Below are 14030 nucleotides of genomic sequence, written 5' to 3' on the forward strand. Positions count from 1 at the left end.
TGGGGCAAAAACCTGTTTTTCTGCTTTTTGAGGTGGAATGCTATGAGAATTCCAGGAGAGCAGGAGAGGGACTTGGGACAAGGGATGGAGGGACAGGACACAGGGAATGGCTCCCACTGCCAGAGGGCAGGGATGGATGGGAGATTGGGAAGGAATTTTCCCTGCCAGGTTGGGGAAGCCCTGGCAAAGGGTGCCCAGAGAAGCTGTGGCTGCCCTTGGATCCCTGGAAGTGTCCAAGGATGGGGCTTGGAGCAGCCTGGGACAGTGGAAGGTGTCTCTGCCCATGGCAGGGGTTTGGAATGGGATGGTCCTTAAGCTCCCTTCCAACACAAACCATTCTACAATCTATGAGATTTCATTTTAAGCTGCAGTTTTTGATTCCTTTGCTTTTCTGTGAACCAAAGTTCTACACTGGTTTCACTGGAATTTCTGAGGGAAGCTCAGTCAAAGCAAGCAGAGTCAATGGGTTGGTTCCTTAAATAAAATTGAAGTGTCCTTTTAGAAATACTAGCCCTGGAATTTTAGTCTCATTTTTTATTTCTGGTGCACCTTTCTGCTGTTTCCACTAAATAAGACTTTGAGAAACCTTCAACAATCAGTTTCAGCAACCATTCCCTCAGCCAGAGGCTCAGCTCGCTGTTTCCATCTCTGTTCTGCTCAGAAATGGATTTTTATTTCATGTTCTCGTTGTTCCAGTCACATGGGCTGTATGAACTGCGCTCAAAAAACTAAACCTGAAATTTGCATCTTTACACTCCTGACACAACCACAACAGGGAGAAAGGTCTGTATCAGCCATATAAACAGGGAAATATTGTTGCCTGTCCTGTTTCAACTGTTCTACACCTTACACCATCTGTTTTATCCATGATGGGAAAGGAAATACAACTACAGCTGTTCATATTGCCAGGGAGATGCTGTGTGTTTCCAGGGAAGTCAAGAGCTAATCTAATGTACTTGCCTGTCAGCTGAGCAGGCCCTGAGTAATCCAATTAGGATAATTAGAAGTAGCCAGAAGTGCAGTTTAGTGCTTTGCTGCTCCAGTCCAACATTCAGGTAAGCTGCACAGTGCAAAGGGTCTGTGTGCACCCCTTGGGATGGAACTGCTTGGAAAATTAAAAATAAAAATAAAGCAGATGCCCTTCAAAACCACCACCACCACCTTGTTTACTTCTTGCAATAAATAAACACCAGCTCAGGTAAATCCTGTTTCACGGATTCAGCAGCAAATGAGTGTGCCCAGGTGGGCAAAGAGGCCACGGGCACCTGGCTTGTACCAGCCACGGTGTGGCCACAGGAGAGGGCAGGGACTGTCCCCTGTGCTGGCTCTGCTGAGGCACCTCCAGCCCTGGGGACAGCTCTGGGCCCCTCATGACAGGACATTGAGGGGCTGGAGTGTGTCCAGGGAAGGGAACAGGGCTGGGGAAGGGTCTGGAGCACCAGGAGAGGCTGAGGGAGCTGGGAAGGGGCTGGAGAATTCCTGAGGGAGCTGGGAAGGGGCTGGAGAATTCCTGAGGGAGCTGGGAAGGGGCTGGAGAATTCCCGAGGGAGCTGGGAAGGGGCTGGAGAATTCCCGAGGGAGCTGGGAAGGGGCTGGAGAATTCCTGAGGGAGCTGGGAAGGGGCTCAGCCTGGAGCAAAGGAGGCTCAGGGGGACCTTGTGGCTCTGCACAAGTCCCTGCCAGGAGGGGACAGCCGGGGGGGTCGGGCTCTGCTCCAGGAACAGGGACAGGAGGAGAGGGAACGGCCTCAGGCTGGGCCAGGGGAGGTTTGGATTTGATATCAGGGAAAATTTCTTCATGGAATGGATTTCCAGACCCCACCAGTCCCTTCTCGCTCCAAGGGTTAGGCTGCCTCTGTTTAGTATAGGAGGCACAAGACTCCAATCCTTACACCAGTGAAAAGCTGCTCCTCAAACTCACAAGACACAAAATTCTCCTCTCTGTGAGAGCTACACACAACGTCCACCAGGATAAACAGATTTAAACAGGTTTTATTCATAAACTGTTTGGGGAAAGGAGATTTACTGATATACAAAAAGTCAAGAAATGAACTGACTTCTGTTTGTGAATCCCTTCAGGCACGTTTATAAATTCCCACCATAATTGCTAAGAGAAAACACATCTCCACACATTTTTACTGAGCCTGGGCTGTAATGAACATTGCATTTCGGAATTGTACAGAAAACACACTCCTGTAGCCAACTTGCAACTAGCATTCCCAAAATTACTAGCTACATGCTACACAAACACCTGACAATGATAATCAAGAGGTACATTATTTCTCTCCTTTTTTTATGCATTAACCCAGTAGGATGTGTACAATCAATCACAAATTCTATGGTTGATTTACACAGGTTTGTAGTCGAGCTTGGACTCCAGCTTCTTGGAATCAGCCACTTTCCTGACAGCTTTCATGAAATCTTCCTGAACTACGAAGTCATGATCAGCACGGATCGCAAACATCCCTGGGAGGGAGGAGTTAACAGTGTGAAGACAGAAGGTGAAGTTTCACTCAAATTCAAATGAAAACTGATCCAGGTTACACTATCTACATGCCTTTCCCATGTCTTGGATGTTGGGAAGAGGAGGGAATTTACCTTTCTGAACTAGGGGATTACTAGAATGAAAACCTGTTTAAACTCTGAGTGTGCATTTACTCCCATGCGGGCAAACCCCAAATGCACAAATTTTCATGTGGAAAAAGCATAAAATAACATCAACTCTGCAGGCACATCGGTACCAAGAGCCCTGAATTCTCCACAAAAAGTAGAAAAATGGGTATAATCCCTGTTTCTGGGATGTATCTGGTTCTAATGAGACAGTGGGACACATCATGATCAGCCAACAAGCGGCTGGCTCAGATCAGCTCAAGTGAAATGTTCCAGCAGAACGTTTTTGAGCTCCTGGGTTTAATCCACAGAGGAAGAGCTCCAAGATTCAGCATTATCCAAGATTTAGCACATCCAAATGAAGAGTTAAGGAATTACCTGCTTCAGTACAGACATTTCTCAAGTCTGCTCCGTTGAAGCCATCTGAAAGCTTCACGATTGCTTCATAATCTGTTCATAAAACACCAATGCCCATTAGAAATAAATCATCCTTCCTGTGAGAGATGCCAATAAAATACACATCCAGCTACCAAACTTGGATTTCAGTGCAAGCAGAGAGCTGCCCACTGGGCTGATAAATTAACTAGAATCAGCAGCCTGATCAGCCCTTCCATTAAAACAGAAATGTGTGGCAGCCAAAAGCTCATGTTGTATAATTAAATCCCAAAGTTACCAACTTGTGGTTACAAGAATCAACAAGAAGTGCAAAAGCTCCATCAAAGCAATGTTCTTATCATTTAAATGCTGTAAAAACCCAGAAAACTTATCTCCAAGTGGTCATAACTCAGTCCTTTTCCACTTCCAACACTCCATCTAATAAAGGCACTTAGAGCCTTAATATATTAAGCCTGATCTTTTATGCACATATATTTACTAAGAGAGTGGCCATGGTTATAATTCAGTGGAAATCAATTTCTAAACCACTGCTGAGCCTCCAGCAAGCTCTGATTTTTTGCAAGGCTGCTTATTAAAATTATCAACTCCCTGGAAAACTTTTCAGTTTCCCTTCTGTATAAAATTCAAAACGTTTGAACTGAATGTTTTTATCTCGAGAATCCAAAAGCTCCTAAAGATGAGACATTCTTCAGCTGTATTTTAATTCCATCTAGTACAATGTCATATAAAAAATCTTTTAATAACTGGAAAGTTAAAAAACGTGAGGGGAATGAACAAGGTTGAACAGTGCAAGGTTTGTGAGTTCAGGGTTTTCAGTAGACACCAGGATTGAAGCAGGAGAATTCTCATTCTGGAACCTGAGCAAATCCTTATCTTTGGATTTTAACCCAATTTCCACCTCACCCTGCTGCTAAGTTCAGGCCTTTCTTTTGGGGTACCAAAGCTGAGCATCACAGTCTTTCCACATCACATGCAGGAATTGAGCAAGGACCTGACACCTCACATTGCAGGACGGCAGAAGGAATGATCCCACCCTGCTCCACTCCAGTGCCACAGACACGGGAACAGGATGAAGTCGAATTCCAGAACCCCACAATGGTTTGGGTTGGAAGAGACCTTCAAGACCATCTCCTTCCAACCCCTGCCCTGGCCAGGGGCACCTCCCAGATGCTCCAAGCCCTGTCCAACCTGGCCTGGAACGCTTCCAGGGATCCAGGGGCAGCCACAGCTTCTCTGGGCAGCCTGTGCCAGGACCTGCCCACCCTCAGCCAGGAATTCCTCCTCAATATCCCATCTAACCCTGTCCTCTGGCAGTGGGAAGCCATTCCCCCCTGTCCTGCCTCTCCATGCCTTGTAAAAAGTTTCTCTCCCAGAACTTCCCCTCAGGTTCATGATTTGCTTTGGAGTCCTTCTCTCTCAGCCTGCAGTCACGTGCAGGTTTAAGCCAACACTGCTGCTGAGCAAAGCCCTCCCCCAGCTCACTCCTGCTGTCCCTGAGCTGCAGCTGTTGGTGCAGCCAGATGGTGACTGGGATCAGCTCCAGGGGCTGCAGGAATCGCTGCTGTCAGCACACAGGGGGTGGGGGTGGCACGGGGCCCTGGGGCCCTGCTGCACTCCCGGGCGGGCAGAGCTGCTTTAAAGGCAAATCCCAGCCCCAGTTCCCTCCAGGAGTCACTGTGAAAGCTCAGAGTAACACAGTCCTTCCATAAACCTTCCCTGTTTTATCCTATTATTCTCCCCTTACACTCCTGAGAGAAAGATCCACACCACTACCAGACAACAATTTTGCTTCTGCCATCTCTGCAAGGTTTCTCCTTGACTTTTATAGATTGTTGCTTTCAGACTTCCTCATTAACAATATTTCTTTCATTGAGGGGTGAATGAAAACACTCTTTACTTGCACTAAGCCACCCCATTAGAAACACGAACTGCCTGATGAGAACCACGTTGATTTTCCAGTTTCCAGCTGGGCTCCAAGGGTTTATAGTAGGTTTTCCTTTTCAAAGACTTAACAACAGTTCAATCAAATTAACAAATAAGCAGAATTCCAAGAGGGGAAGCTGTGTGGGCAGTGTAAAGGTGGTAATACAGTCAGAATCACCTCAATAACTCAGCCCCTTCCCCTCTCTCCAAACAGCAGCAGGAATGACATCCAGGGAACTTCTACTCACCTATCTCACCGTGTTTAGTGATAGGACCCGCATGAATCTTCAAAATATCTAATCTGGCTTGTTCATTTGGTAGATCGATATCTAGAAAGAATTACAGCTTCAGTAAAAGCAGAAACCCACAATTCCCATGGATCACATCCCCCTTCCAGCCAGTGGGGAGCAGAAACTCACGGATTTTTCTATCCAGCCTTCCAGGCCGCAGCAGGGCAGGATCCAGGGTGTCAGGTCTGTTGGTAGCCATGATCATTTTAACTCTGTGCAGAGTGTCAAATCCATCCATCTGATTCAACAACTAACAGGGAACAGAACTTTGGTTTTAAACAACCCCAAATCCTCCCAGTCTGATTTGTTTTCCTGCCTAAGTATTCTTCACCAAGATAAAAAGCTCTGAAGTAAAAAAAAAAAAATCCTGCAAGGCCTTGAGCTCCCTGAATATTCCATCCCAAGCAACGAAGGGCTGAAGACACACTGAAAATGCTTTGCCCAGAGAAAAGGACATTGAGCAAAGCTGAGCTCAAACATGAAACACTTGACTAAAACAATGAGGCGAAGAAAATAGTCCATGGACTAAAGGAGCCAATGGCTGCCTGACACATTTGGATTGTAGTGCACCAAGGCCAAGACATTCCAATTAGACTTGAAGAACAGCCTCTGGAATACTAATCCACACACAGGAAGGCGTTTCATTGTGAACTCTCAAAGCACTTGCTCTTTGATCACACTGATTTAATTCTCTATGGAAGGCAGACACATTCTTTTGAACCAGGCAAACTGTTTGCAAACACAGGCCAAGGAAGGTTCCCATCAGCTTCAGAATTCCTAATTGTCACCGGTGGTTTTAATATTCTCTTCATGCAACCCAGTTTATCAGAGCAATTATTACAGAAACAAGGAAATACAAGTGCTCCTCCTAGCTTTGAAAACCCAACTGCAACAATCCAAAAATGTTATAGACTGGGTGTCTTTGGGACTAAAGGAGACAGAAATGGGGCTTCTCCAAACCTTCAAAGATGCAGGGAGCAGCAATAAGCAAAAGAAAATATCCTAAACCATTTCAGCAATTTAAAAGATTCAATTAGTCTCCACACTGATCTCATGGCTGAGTTACCAGGATGTGCAGCTGCCTTTGGTAAAAGCAGCACTTAGTTCCCTTCTAGTTTATTAATCCAGAAAAGGTTCTGCAGAGCCAGATGCCAGCTAACAATTCACACCTGTATTATTGTTTAACAACAATAATCCCAGGCCACAGTGAGGAACTGGACACTCACCTCCATCAGAGTCCTCTGAATTTCTCTATCAGCTGATGTGCCTTCGGAAAAGCGGCGCCCACCTGCAGCACACCAAAACCATCAGTTTGATTTTTGCCTTTTAAACGGGGGGAATTGGCTTTACAGCTGACTCCAGGCTTAAAAAGAGAGCCCAGCCACCCCCCAGGCCAGCCGCTTTACCAATAGCATCGATCTCATCCATGAAGATGATGCAGGGCTGATGATCTCGGGCATAATTGAACATCTCTCGGATGAGGCGCGCGCTCTCTCCGATGTATTTGTCCACTATGGAGCTGGACACCACCTTGGGAAGGACAGAGGATGAGGGGGCTGGAGAGCAAACAGAAGCCCTGGGTGTGGGGCAGGGCCACTACACACCTTGAGGAAGTTGCAATCCAGCTGGCTGGCAACTGCTCTGGCCAAAAGGGTTTTTCCTGTACCTGCACAGACAAGAGATTGAAGGTGAGTAATTACTGATTCAACATGACTGCCAGGGACTGAGGAAGGAGGAAAAGAAAAAGGGGAAAAAAAAGAAAAAAGGGAAAGGAAAAGGGGTAAAAAAAGAAAAAAGGGAAAGGAAAGGGGGAAAAAAAAGAAAAAAGGGAAAGGAAAGGGGGAAAAAAAAGAAAAAAGGGAAAGGAAAACTGAGAAGGAAAATGAAAAAAGGAAAAAAGAAAAAGAAAAAAGAGAAGAATGAAAAAGGGAAGGGAAGGGAAGGGAAGGGAAGGGAAGGGAAGGGAAGGGAAGGGAAGGGAAGGGAAGGGAAGGGAAGGGAAGGGAAGGGAAGGGAAGGGAAGGGAAGGGAAGGGAAGGGAAGGGAAGGGAAGGGAAGGGAAGGGAAGGGAAGGGAAGGGAAGGGAAGGGAAGGGAAGGGAAGGGAAGGGAAGGGAAGGGAAGGGAAGGGAAGGGAAGGGAAGGGAAGGGAAGGGAAGGGAAGGGAAGGGAAGGGAAGGGAAGGGAAGGGAAGGGAAGGGAAGGGAAGGGAAGGGAAGGGAAGGGAAGGGAAGGGAAGGGAAGGGAAGGGAAGGGAAGGGAAGGGAAGGGAAGGGAAGGGAAGGGAAGGGAAGGGAAGGGAAGGGAAGGGAAGGGAAGGGAAGGGAAGGGAAGGGAAGGGAAGGGAAGGGAAGGGAAGGGAAGGGAAGGGAAGGGAAGGGAAGGGAAGGGAAGAAGGTTCTTGCCACAGTCTGAAAGCAACATGCAAACAGTTGCTGCCCTCTGCTGAGACTCACCAGGGGGGCCGTACAGCAGGCAGCCTTTTGGAGGGATAATTCCCACACGCTGGAATAACTCTGGGTTTGTAAGTGGCAATTCAATGACCTGTGAAGGGACAGAGAACAAACTGAGCCTCTGAGTTTTAGAACAGTTAATGATGCACCTGCCAGCCTGTTTTTCACCTAACTGCATTATTTATTGGCAGTGTTTTTGTGTAAGAAACAGTTTAGTAAGAAGAAAATGTGAGAGATCCTATGGATAAATCCACTCCCCTGCCCTGGTTCTGCAATTGCTGCTTCCTCTCAATGTTCTTTGCTGAAATCACATCCCTACTGTCCTAATTCCATTCCCCAGAGCAATCTTGGTAGCTTTTGAGCAAAATTAAAGTCTGCTTTGCTGGCCCTCCCACTTGTCTTCAAAACACTCCCAAGGCCTAAAGGGTCTTGGATCCTTTAAACCCTCTTCTCTAAAGGATTATCTTCTTTTTAATCCCAATCCAAGTACTTCAAACGAAACATGGCAAGCACTGATCTGAGAGGATCCTTGAACAGCCCCACGGTGGCAGAGGACAAACATCAAAAAGGAGTTTTAGCCCTGAGAAGCTTCACTGAGAGCAGTGCTCAGTATCTGACGGGGGTGGAGGCACTGGTACCTCCCGCAGCTCTCGGATTTGTTCCGACAGGCCTCCGATCTCAGAGTAGGAAACATCTCCTGGGTCTTCATGAGACATGTTATACACCAGGGGATCCACTTCCCTGGGCAGGTATCTGGAAAACAAGAGTTAACAGGAGAGGTTTTTATTGTGCAGAGACATTTATAAATTCATAAAGTTATTCCCATAAATTTTACAGCAATATGAATATTATTTCTTCTCTTCCCACCTCACGTGCTGAAAAAACAGAAAAAAACCCAAACTAGCAAACTTTTTAAAGTTCCAAAACACAGCTTAAAGCATGGCTGAAGATAATGTAATTATTTTTCTAAAGAACAACCAATTTCTTTTCAAATCATATAGAACAGACACACAGGTCTTCCCTCAAAGTATCTGCCCTTACTTAAGCATTGCTTTGCAGAGAACACTTACAAAATATTGCAGAAGTGATTATTCAAGTCTTTGTGTAATGTTTTCTCCCCTTTTTATGATGAGAAGAGCAGAATCTTACCTCATAATAGTCAGAGTGGTCATGTCCAGAGCAACTCTCGTCCCTGGTTTCAGCTTGCTCTTGTCAAGCTAATCCCAAAAAAAAGGAATCCTGTTAGAACCCCACTCCAACACAATCCCTGATTTTAGCCAAAATATTCCCTGGAGTTTACCCTCCTTGCTCCCCCACACACAAGAAAAAACAAGGCTACAGAGTGACACACCAAGCAGCCATTAACTTACCTCCACCACTTTATTAAAATGAAGGCTGCTTTCCAGCCCATCATTAATTTTTAATGTCACTGCTGTCAATCTGACGGGATCAGCGGGATCTGATCCTCCCCTCTGCTCCACACAGGAACAGCTGTTTCAGAATAACTAAACAACCCTCACAAAAAGCTGAACATTTCCCTGTGTCATTACCTCTTCTCTCTGAAGTCAGCTGTCAATTGTTACTCTTTCACCTCAAATGCCTCCTCACCTGCCTCAGCAGCTTTTGTCTGCTTATTCCATTTTTATGGCATTTTTAAACACATTCCAGTACCCCCTACTAAATTTTGCTAGAATTAAGAGGATTTTGACAATCCTTTTCCAGGACTGCTGGAAGCTTCCCATTGTCCCTGCTGGGGGATTTGTAAGGTCCCCTGCCACGTGGGTTCTTGTCCCTCAGGAAGGGTTTGGGATCAAGCTGTCCCCTCTCCCTTACTGGGGTCACTACCAAGGCCTCTTTCCAGCCTCCTTATCCAAAGAACTTCATGACAGCTTGGAATTCTCTCAGATTCAACTCTGCCCAACACACTGAAGTTACTTTGCAGTGAGGAGAAAACAAAGAGAAACCACTTGACCTTCTAAGCTAATGCACTTGAGATAGGGAAGTAATTTTGCTCCCACTTGAACAGCCTTGCTCTCCTTCCTCCTGAGCAGCAGCAGCTCAGCCATGAGGGCTTTGATCAAAAACTTGTCCTTCCAGTCTGGGAGAAATTGTTTGTCTTTGATATTTTGACATTTTGAAAACAATCAGGGTAAATTTTTTTTGAGCCTCTGGTAGCGAATCAAGGATCTTTTAAGATAAAAGAGTGTTTTTAGCAAAGAATAAACTCCAAAATGCTGGTTCATCCAAGGACAACCTGTCCCTTAGGATTCACCTCTGTTTCAACACAGAACATCAAGATTACCTCACATGCCCCACAGTGGAATTGAGTTTACTTATGTCCCAAAATTCTGCAATGAACATCAGTTTCTCTCCAGAAAGAGAAAAAAAAATAAAGATATGGATAAAGACAATGGTTTCAAACAGACAGAGAGTAGGTTTAGATGGGATATTGGGAAGAAATTCCTGGTTGGGAGGGTGGAGAGGCCCTGGTACAGGGTGCCCAGAGAAGCTGTGGCTGCCTCTGGATCCCTGGAAGTGTCCAAGGCCAGGCTGGACAGGGCTTGGAGAAACCTGGGACAGTGAAAAGTGTCCCTGCCACGGCAGGGGGTGGAATGGGATGGACTTTAAGGTCTCTTCCAGCCCAAACTATTCCATGATTATGATATACAGTGAAATAACATTAAAGCTCAGCACTATGACAGCAACAGTAACATTACACAATTATCAATGTTCATGATAATTAATTTTCAGATACTCCAAAATCAGGCAGAGGGATAGAATTTCGACTCAATAAAAGTCATAAAACACATGCAAGGTCCTGGGAATGCTGTGGATTATTTTGTCTCCACCAGGAAGCTACACTGCAATCACTGCAAAGGGAGAGAGGAGCAGGTTCCAGTGTAAAATAGTGGTGTGCACATTACAGAAGAAAAAAAACCAGCCCACTAAGGAGCCAGAGGATGAAATGCAATGCTAATATTCCACACCAAAGCAAGTTTTTAAATGAATATTCACACAGATCAATTACCTGACGGCGACAGCCAACCACGTATCTTGGTCCATTTGTAGCCTTCACAATGACTGGGGAAAGAAAATTAGAGAAAAAACCCAAATTTACTCAATGCACCCTGTGAGCTGTGATTCTGAATTAGCCAGAATGTTCTTTTCTGCCAATAATCTGATCACCAATACTTTAATTCTTTACTTCTCCATAAGTTTAATAAGATTTAAAGTTCAAAAGCTTATTCTTTTGTGGCTGCCCCATCCCTGGAATTGTTTCATGCCAGGCTGGACAGGGTGTGGAGCAGCCTGGGAGGGTGGAAGGTGTCCCTGCCATGGCAGGGTTGGAATGGGATGGGCTTTGAGGTCTCTTCCAACCCAAACAACTCCATAGTTCCATGATTTTCACCACCTCAGAGAATGTAACAGCTCAGTGTACTCACACTTCTCCTCTGTCAGCTGCTTAAGGACCTCGCCAACTATCTGTAGAAGAGTAAATACAGCATTAGCCTCGAGAGAAATTAGCATTTAATTAACAATTAACTCAGACACACTGGAACCCATCCCTAACCCATCAGCTCCTGATGTCAAAGTTAGTTTTACCTGGACTGTTCCCACTTTCTCAATGCTAAAAATGGATGTAAAGGCTACTTCCACATAGATCCACTGTCAACACCTCGTTTCCCTCACGTACCTGCCCAACGCTCTGCAAGGCCTTGAGATCATTTTCTGACTTCTCATACTGCTTGGTGAGTTCCTTCAGCTGTTCCCTTACTAGAAGAGGAAAGAAACACGGGATTTTCGTTACTTTCAACCCCACAAGAGCACGGGACCAGACCCTTTTCCAGCAGCAAAGCTGCAGGTAGAGTGAGAGTGGGAGACCAGCAAGGACCCTTGGGCTAATGTGGAGACGGGAACGGGGCTGGGGAAGGGTCTGGAGCCCCAGGAGAGGCTGAGGGAGCTGAGAAGGGGCTGGAGAATTCCTGAGGGAGCTGGGAAGGGGCTGGAGAATTCCTGAGGGAGCTGGGAAGGGGCTGGAGAATTCCCGAGGGAGCTGGGAAGGGGCTGGAGAATTCCCGAGGGAGCTGGGAAGGGGCTGGAGAATTCCCGAGGGAGCTGGGAAGGGGCTGGAGAATTCCTGAGGGAGCTGGGAAGGGGCTGGAGAATTCCTGAGGGAGCTGGGAAGGGGCTCAGCCTGGAGCAAAGGAGGCTCAGGGGGACCCTGTGGCTCTGCACAGCTCCTGACAGGAGGGGACAGCCGGGGAGGGTCGGGCTCTGCTTCCAGGGAACAGGACAAGAGAAAACGGCCGCAAGCTGTGCCAGAGTAAGTTTAAATTGGATATTAGGGAAAAATTCTTCACAGAAAAGGTGGTCAGTCACTGGGGAAAGGCTGCCGAGAAAGACAGAGGAGTCTCCATCCCTGGAGGTGTCCAGGGAACGACAGGACTCAGTGCTCAGAGCACTCAGTGCTCTGGTCTGTTGACAAGGTGATGACACTCACAGGTTGGTCTCGCTGACCCCAGACATCTTTTCAAACCTAAATAATTCCGTGCTTCTGTGACCCCTCGGAGCCCTGCCAAGGGAACCGCGACCCGGCCGCGGCGCTGGCAGCGCCCACCCCCCGCTCCCCGGGGCCCGGCCAGGCCCATGACGAAGCGCGGGCAGCGCCGCGGCCGCCGCGCTCCCTCTCGGGGCTCCGCGGGGCGCTTCAGCGACTCCCACCTCCCATGCCCTCAGCGCCCGCCGTGCCCGCGCTCACACTCCTTGAGGCGCCCGTCGATCTCCTTGTGCTCCAGCAGCTTCTTGCGGTAGTCCTGCAGCGCCTTGTCTCTGGGGTCCGCCATGATGAGCAGCCGCCGCTCATAGGGAATGCCGGGAAGGGCCATGGCGGCGGGGCCGCTCCCGCCCGGCCCTCAGCGCCCGCAGCGCCCCCTGCCGCCGCGGAGGGCTGCGCCTGTCGCGACACGCGGCTGCTGTCGTGAGGGGCTCGCGTGTCACACGCACCGACTGCGGTGGGCACGGGCTGTGCCAGCGCTCGGAGGCCGCAGCGTGGGTTAAAGGGCGGCCGCGGAGCGTGGGTAGAGGCGGAGGGGCGAGGAGGTGCGGGGAGACCTCATGGAGGTCAGAAATTATGGAATGGTTTGGGTTGGAAGGGACCGTAAAGCTCATCCCATTCCATCCCGTGCCATGGCAGGGACACCTTCCAGCATCCCAGGCTGCTCCAAACCCCAGTGCCCGACCTGGCCTTGGACACTTCCAGGGATCCAGGGGCAGCCACAGCTTCTCTGGGCACCCTGTGCCAGGGCCTGCCCACACTCACAGCCAGGAATTCCCAATTCCCAATGTCCCATCTATCCTCCCCACCCTCACAGCCAGGAATTCCCAATTCCCAATGTCCCAGCTATCCTCCCCACCCCCACAGGGCAGAATTCCTTCCCAATATCCCATCTCTCCCTGCCCTCTGGCTCTGGGAAGCCGAGAACAACGTTGGGGTTTTGCTCCTGTCCCATGGTGTGTCCCTGTGACTCTGCAAGGGCCCTAAGTCAAAGAGCAGCTGCTCCCCCAAATCCTGCTTTACGCCAGGAGCCCATCCCAAAACGTGTGCCAGGGAAGGCTGGTGCCATGGGAAGCACTTCTGGCTGCTGTCACCGCCAGGGAGAATCAAACAGCTTTTCCTCATGCTGTGCCGCACAGTGGATGCACTCGGGGTGAAACCTGGAAGGTTTGGTGTCCTAGAATCCCAGCCTGATTTGGGCTGGAAGGGACTTTAGAGCTCATCCCATTCCAACCCCCTGCCATGGACAGGGACACCTTCCACTGTCCCAGGTTTCTCCAATCCCCATCCAACCTGGCCTTGAAAACTTCCAGGACAGAGCAGCCACAAAATAATAAGCTTTTGTAATTTAAACCTGCATAATGATTTTGAGGAGCAAAGAATTAAAGCATTGATGATCCGATTATTGGCAGAAAAACACACTGGATAGTTCAGAACCACCACTCAGAGGGTGAATGAAGTAATTTTTTTCCTTTAATTTTCTCTCTCCAGTCATTGTGAAGACAAATAAATGAACCGTGATACAAATTGGACCAAGTGTCCAAATGTCAGGTAATTGATATGTGTGAATAGTCACTAAAATTGGCTTTGGTCTGGAATATTAGCATTGCTTTTCATCCACTGGGTCCTTAGTAGGGTGAAGTGGTTTTTTTTCTTCTGTAACTGTTTTATATCGGTACCTGCTCCTCTCTCCCCTTGTAGGTGGCAGCGGTGTAACTTCCTGACGGAGACAAACCAACCCACGACACGCTCGGGACCTTGCATGTGGTTTCATCATTTTTGACAGTAAAACTTTGATCTGATAT

General features: G+C 47.9%; 1 protein-coding gene across 1 annotated transcript; it reads right to left on the minus strand.

Moving 5' to 3' along the window:
- Nucleotides 1-1973: 1973 nt before the first annotated feature.
- Nucleotides 1974-12588, minus strand: PSMC6 (proteasome 26S subunit, ATPase 6). The gene is made up of 14 exons (XM_063399674.1): nucleotides 12430-12588; nucleotides 11365-11444; nucleotides 11114-11153; nucleotides 10699-10751; nucleotides 8820-8887; nucleotides 8309-8423; nucleotides 7674-7761; nucleotides 6823-6884; nucleotides 6625-6748; nucleotides 6445-6506; nucleotides 5348-5468; nucleotides 5177-5257; nucleotides 2988-3059; nucleotides 1974-2465 (listed from the first exon to the last, which is right to left on the minus strand). Exons 1-14 carry the CDS (start codon nucleotides 12554-12556, stop codon nucleotides 2347-2349), a joined length of 1212 nt encoding a protein of 403 aa, XP_063255744.1. The 5' UTR covers nucleotides 12557-12588; the 3' UTR covers nucleotides 1974-2346.
- Between the last annotated feature and the right edge of the window lie 1442 nt (nucleotides 12589-14030).

The sequence above is a fragment of the Prinia subflava genome, chromosome 5, assembly GCF_021018805.1.
Source record: "Prinia subflava isolate CZ2003 ecotype Zambia chromosome 5, Cam_Psub_1.2, whole genome shotgun sequence".
NCBI classification, from domain to species: Eukaryota; Metazoa; Chordata; class Aves; order Passeriformes; family Cisticolidae; genus Prinia; species Prinia subflava.

Coding starts and splice junctions, on each gene's coding strand:
- PSMC6 (XM_063399674.1), bottom strand. CDS start 12,556: ATGGCCCTTCCCGGCATTCCCTATGAGCGGCGGCTGCTCATCATGGCG. Junction 8,888..10,698: donor TGGTTGGCTGTCGCCGTCAG/GTAATTGATCTG, acceptor TTTTGGGATTAG/CTTGACAAGAGCAAGCTGAA. Junction 6,749..6,822: donor TGGATTGCAACTTCCTCAAG/GTGTGTAGTGGC, acceptor GTCCTTCCCAAG/GTGGTGTCCAGCTCCATAGT.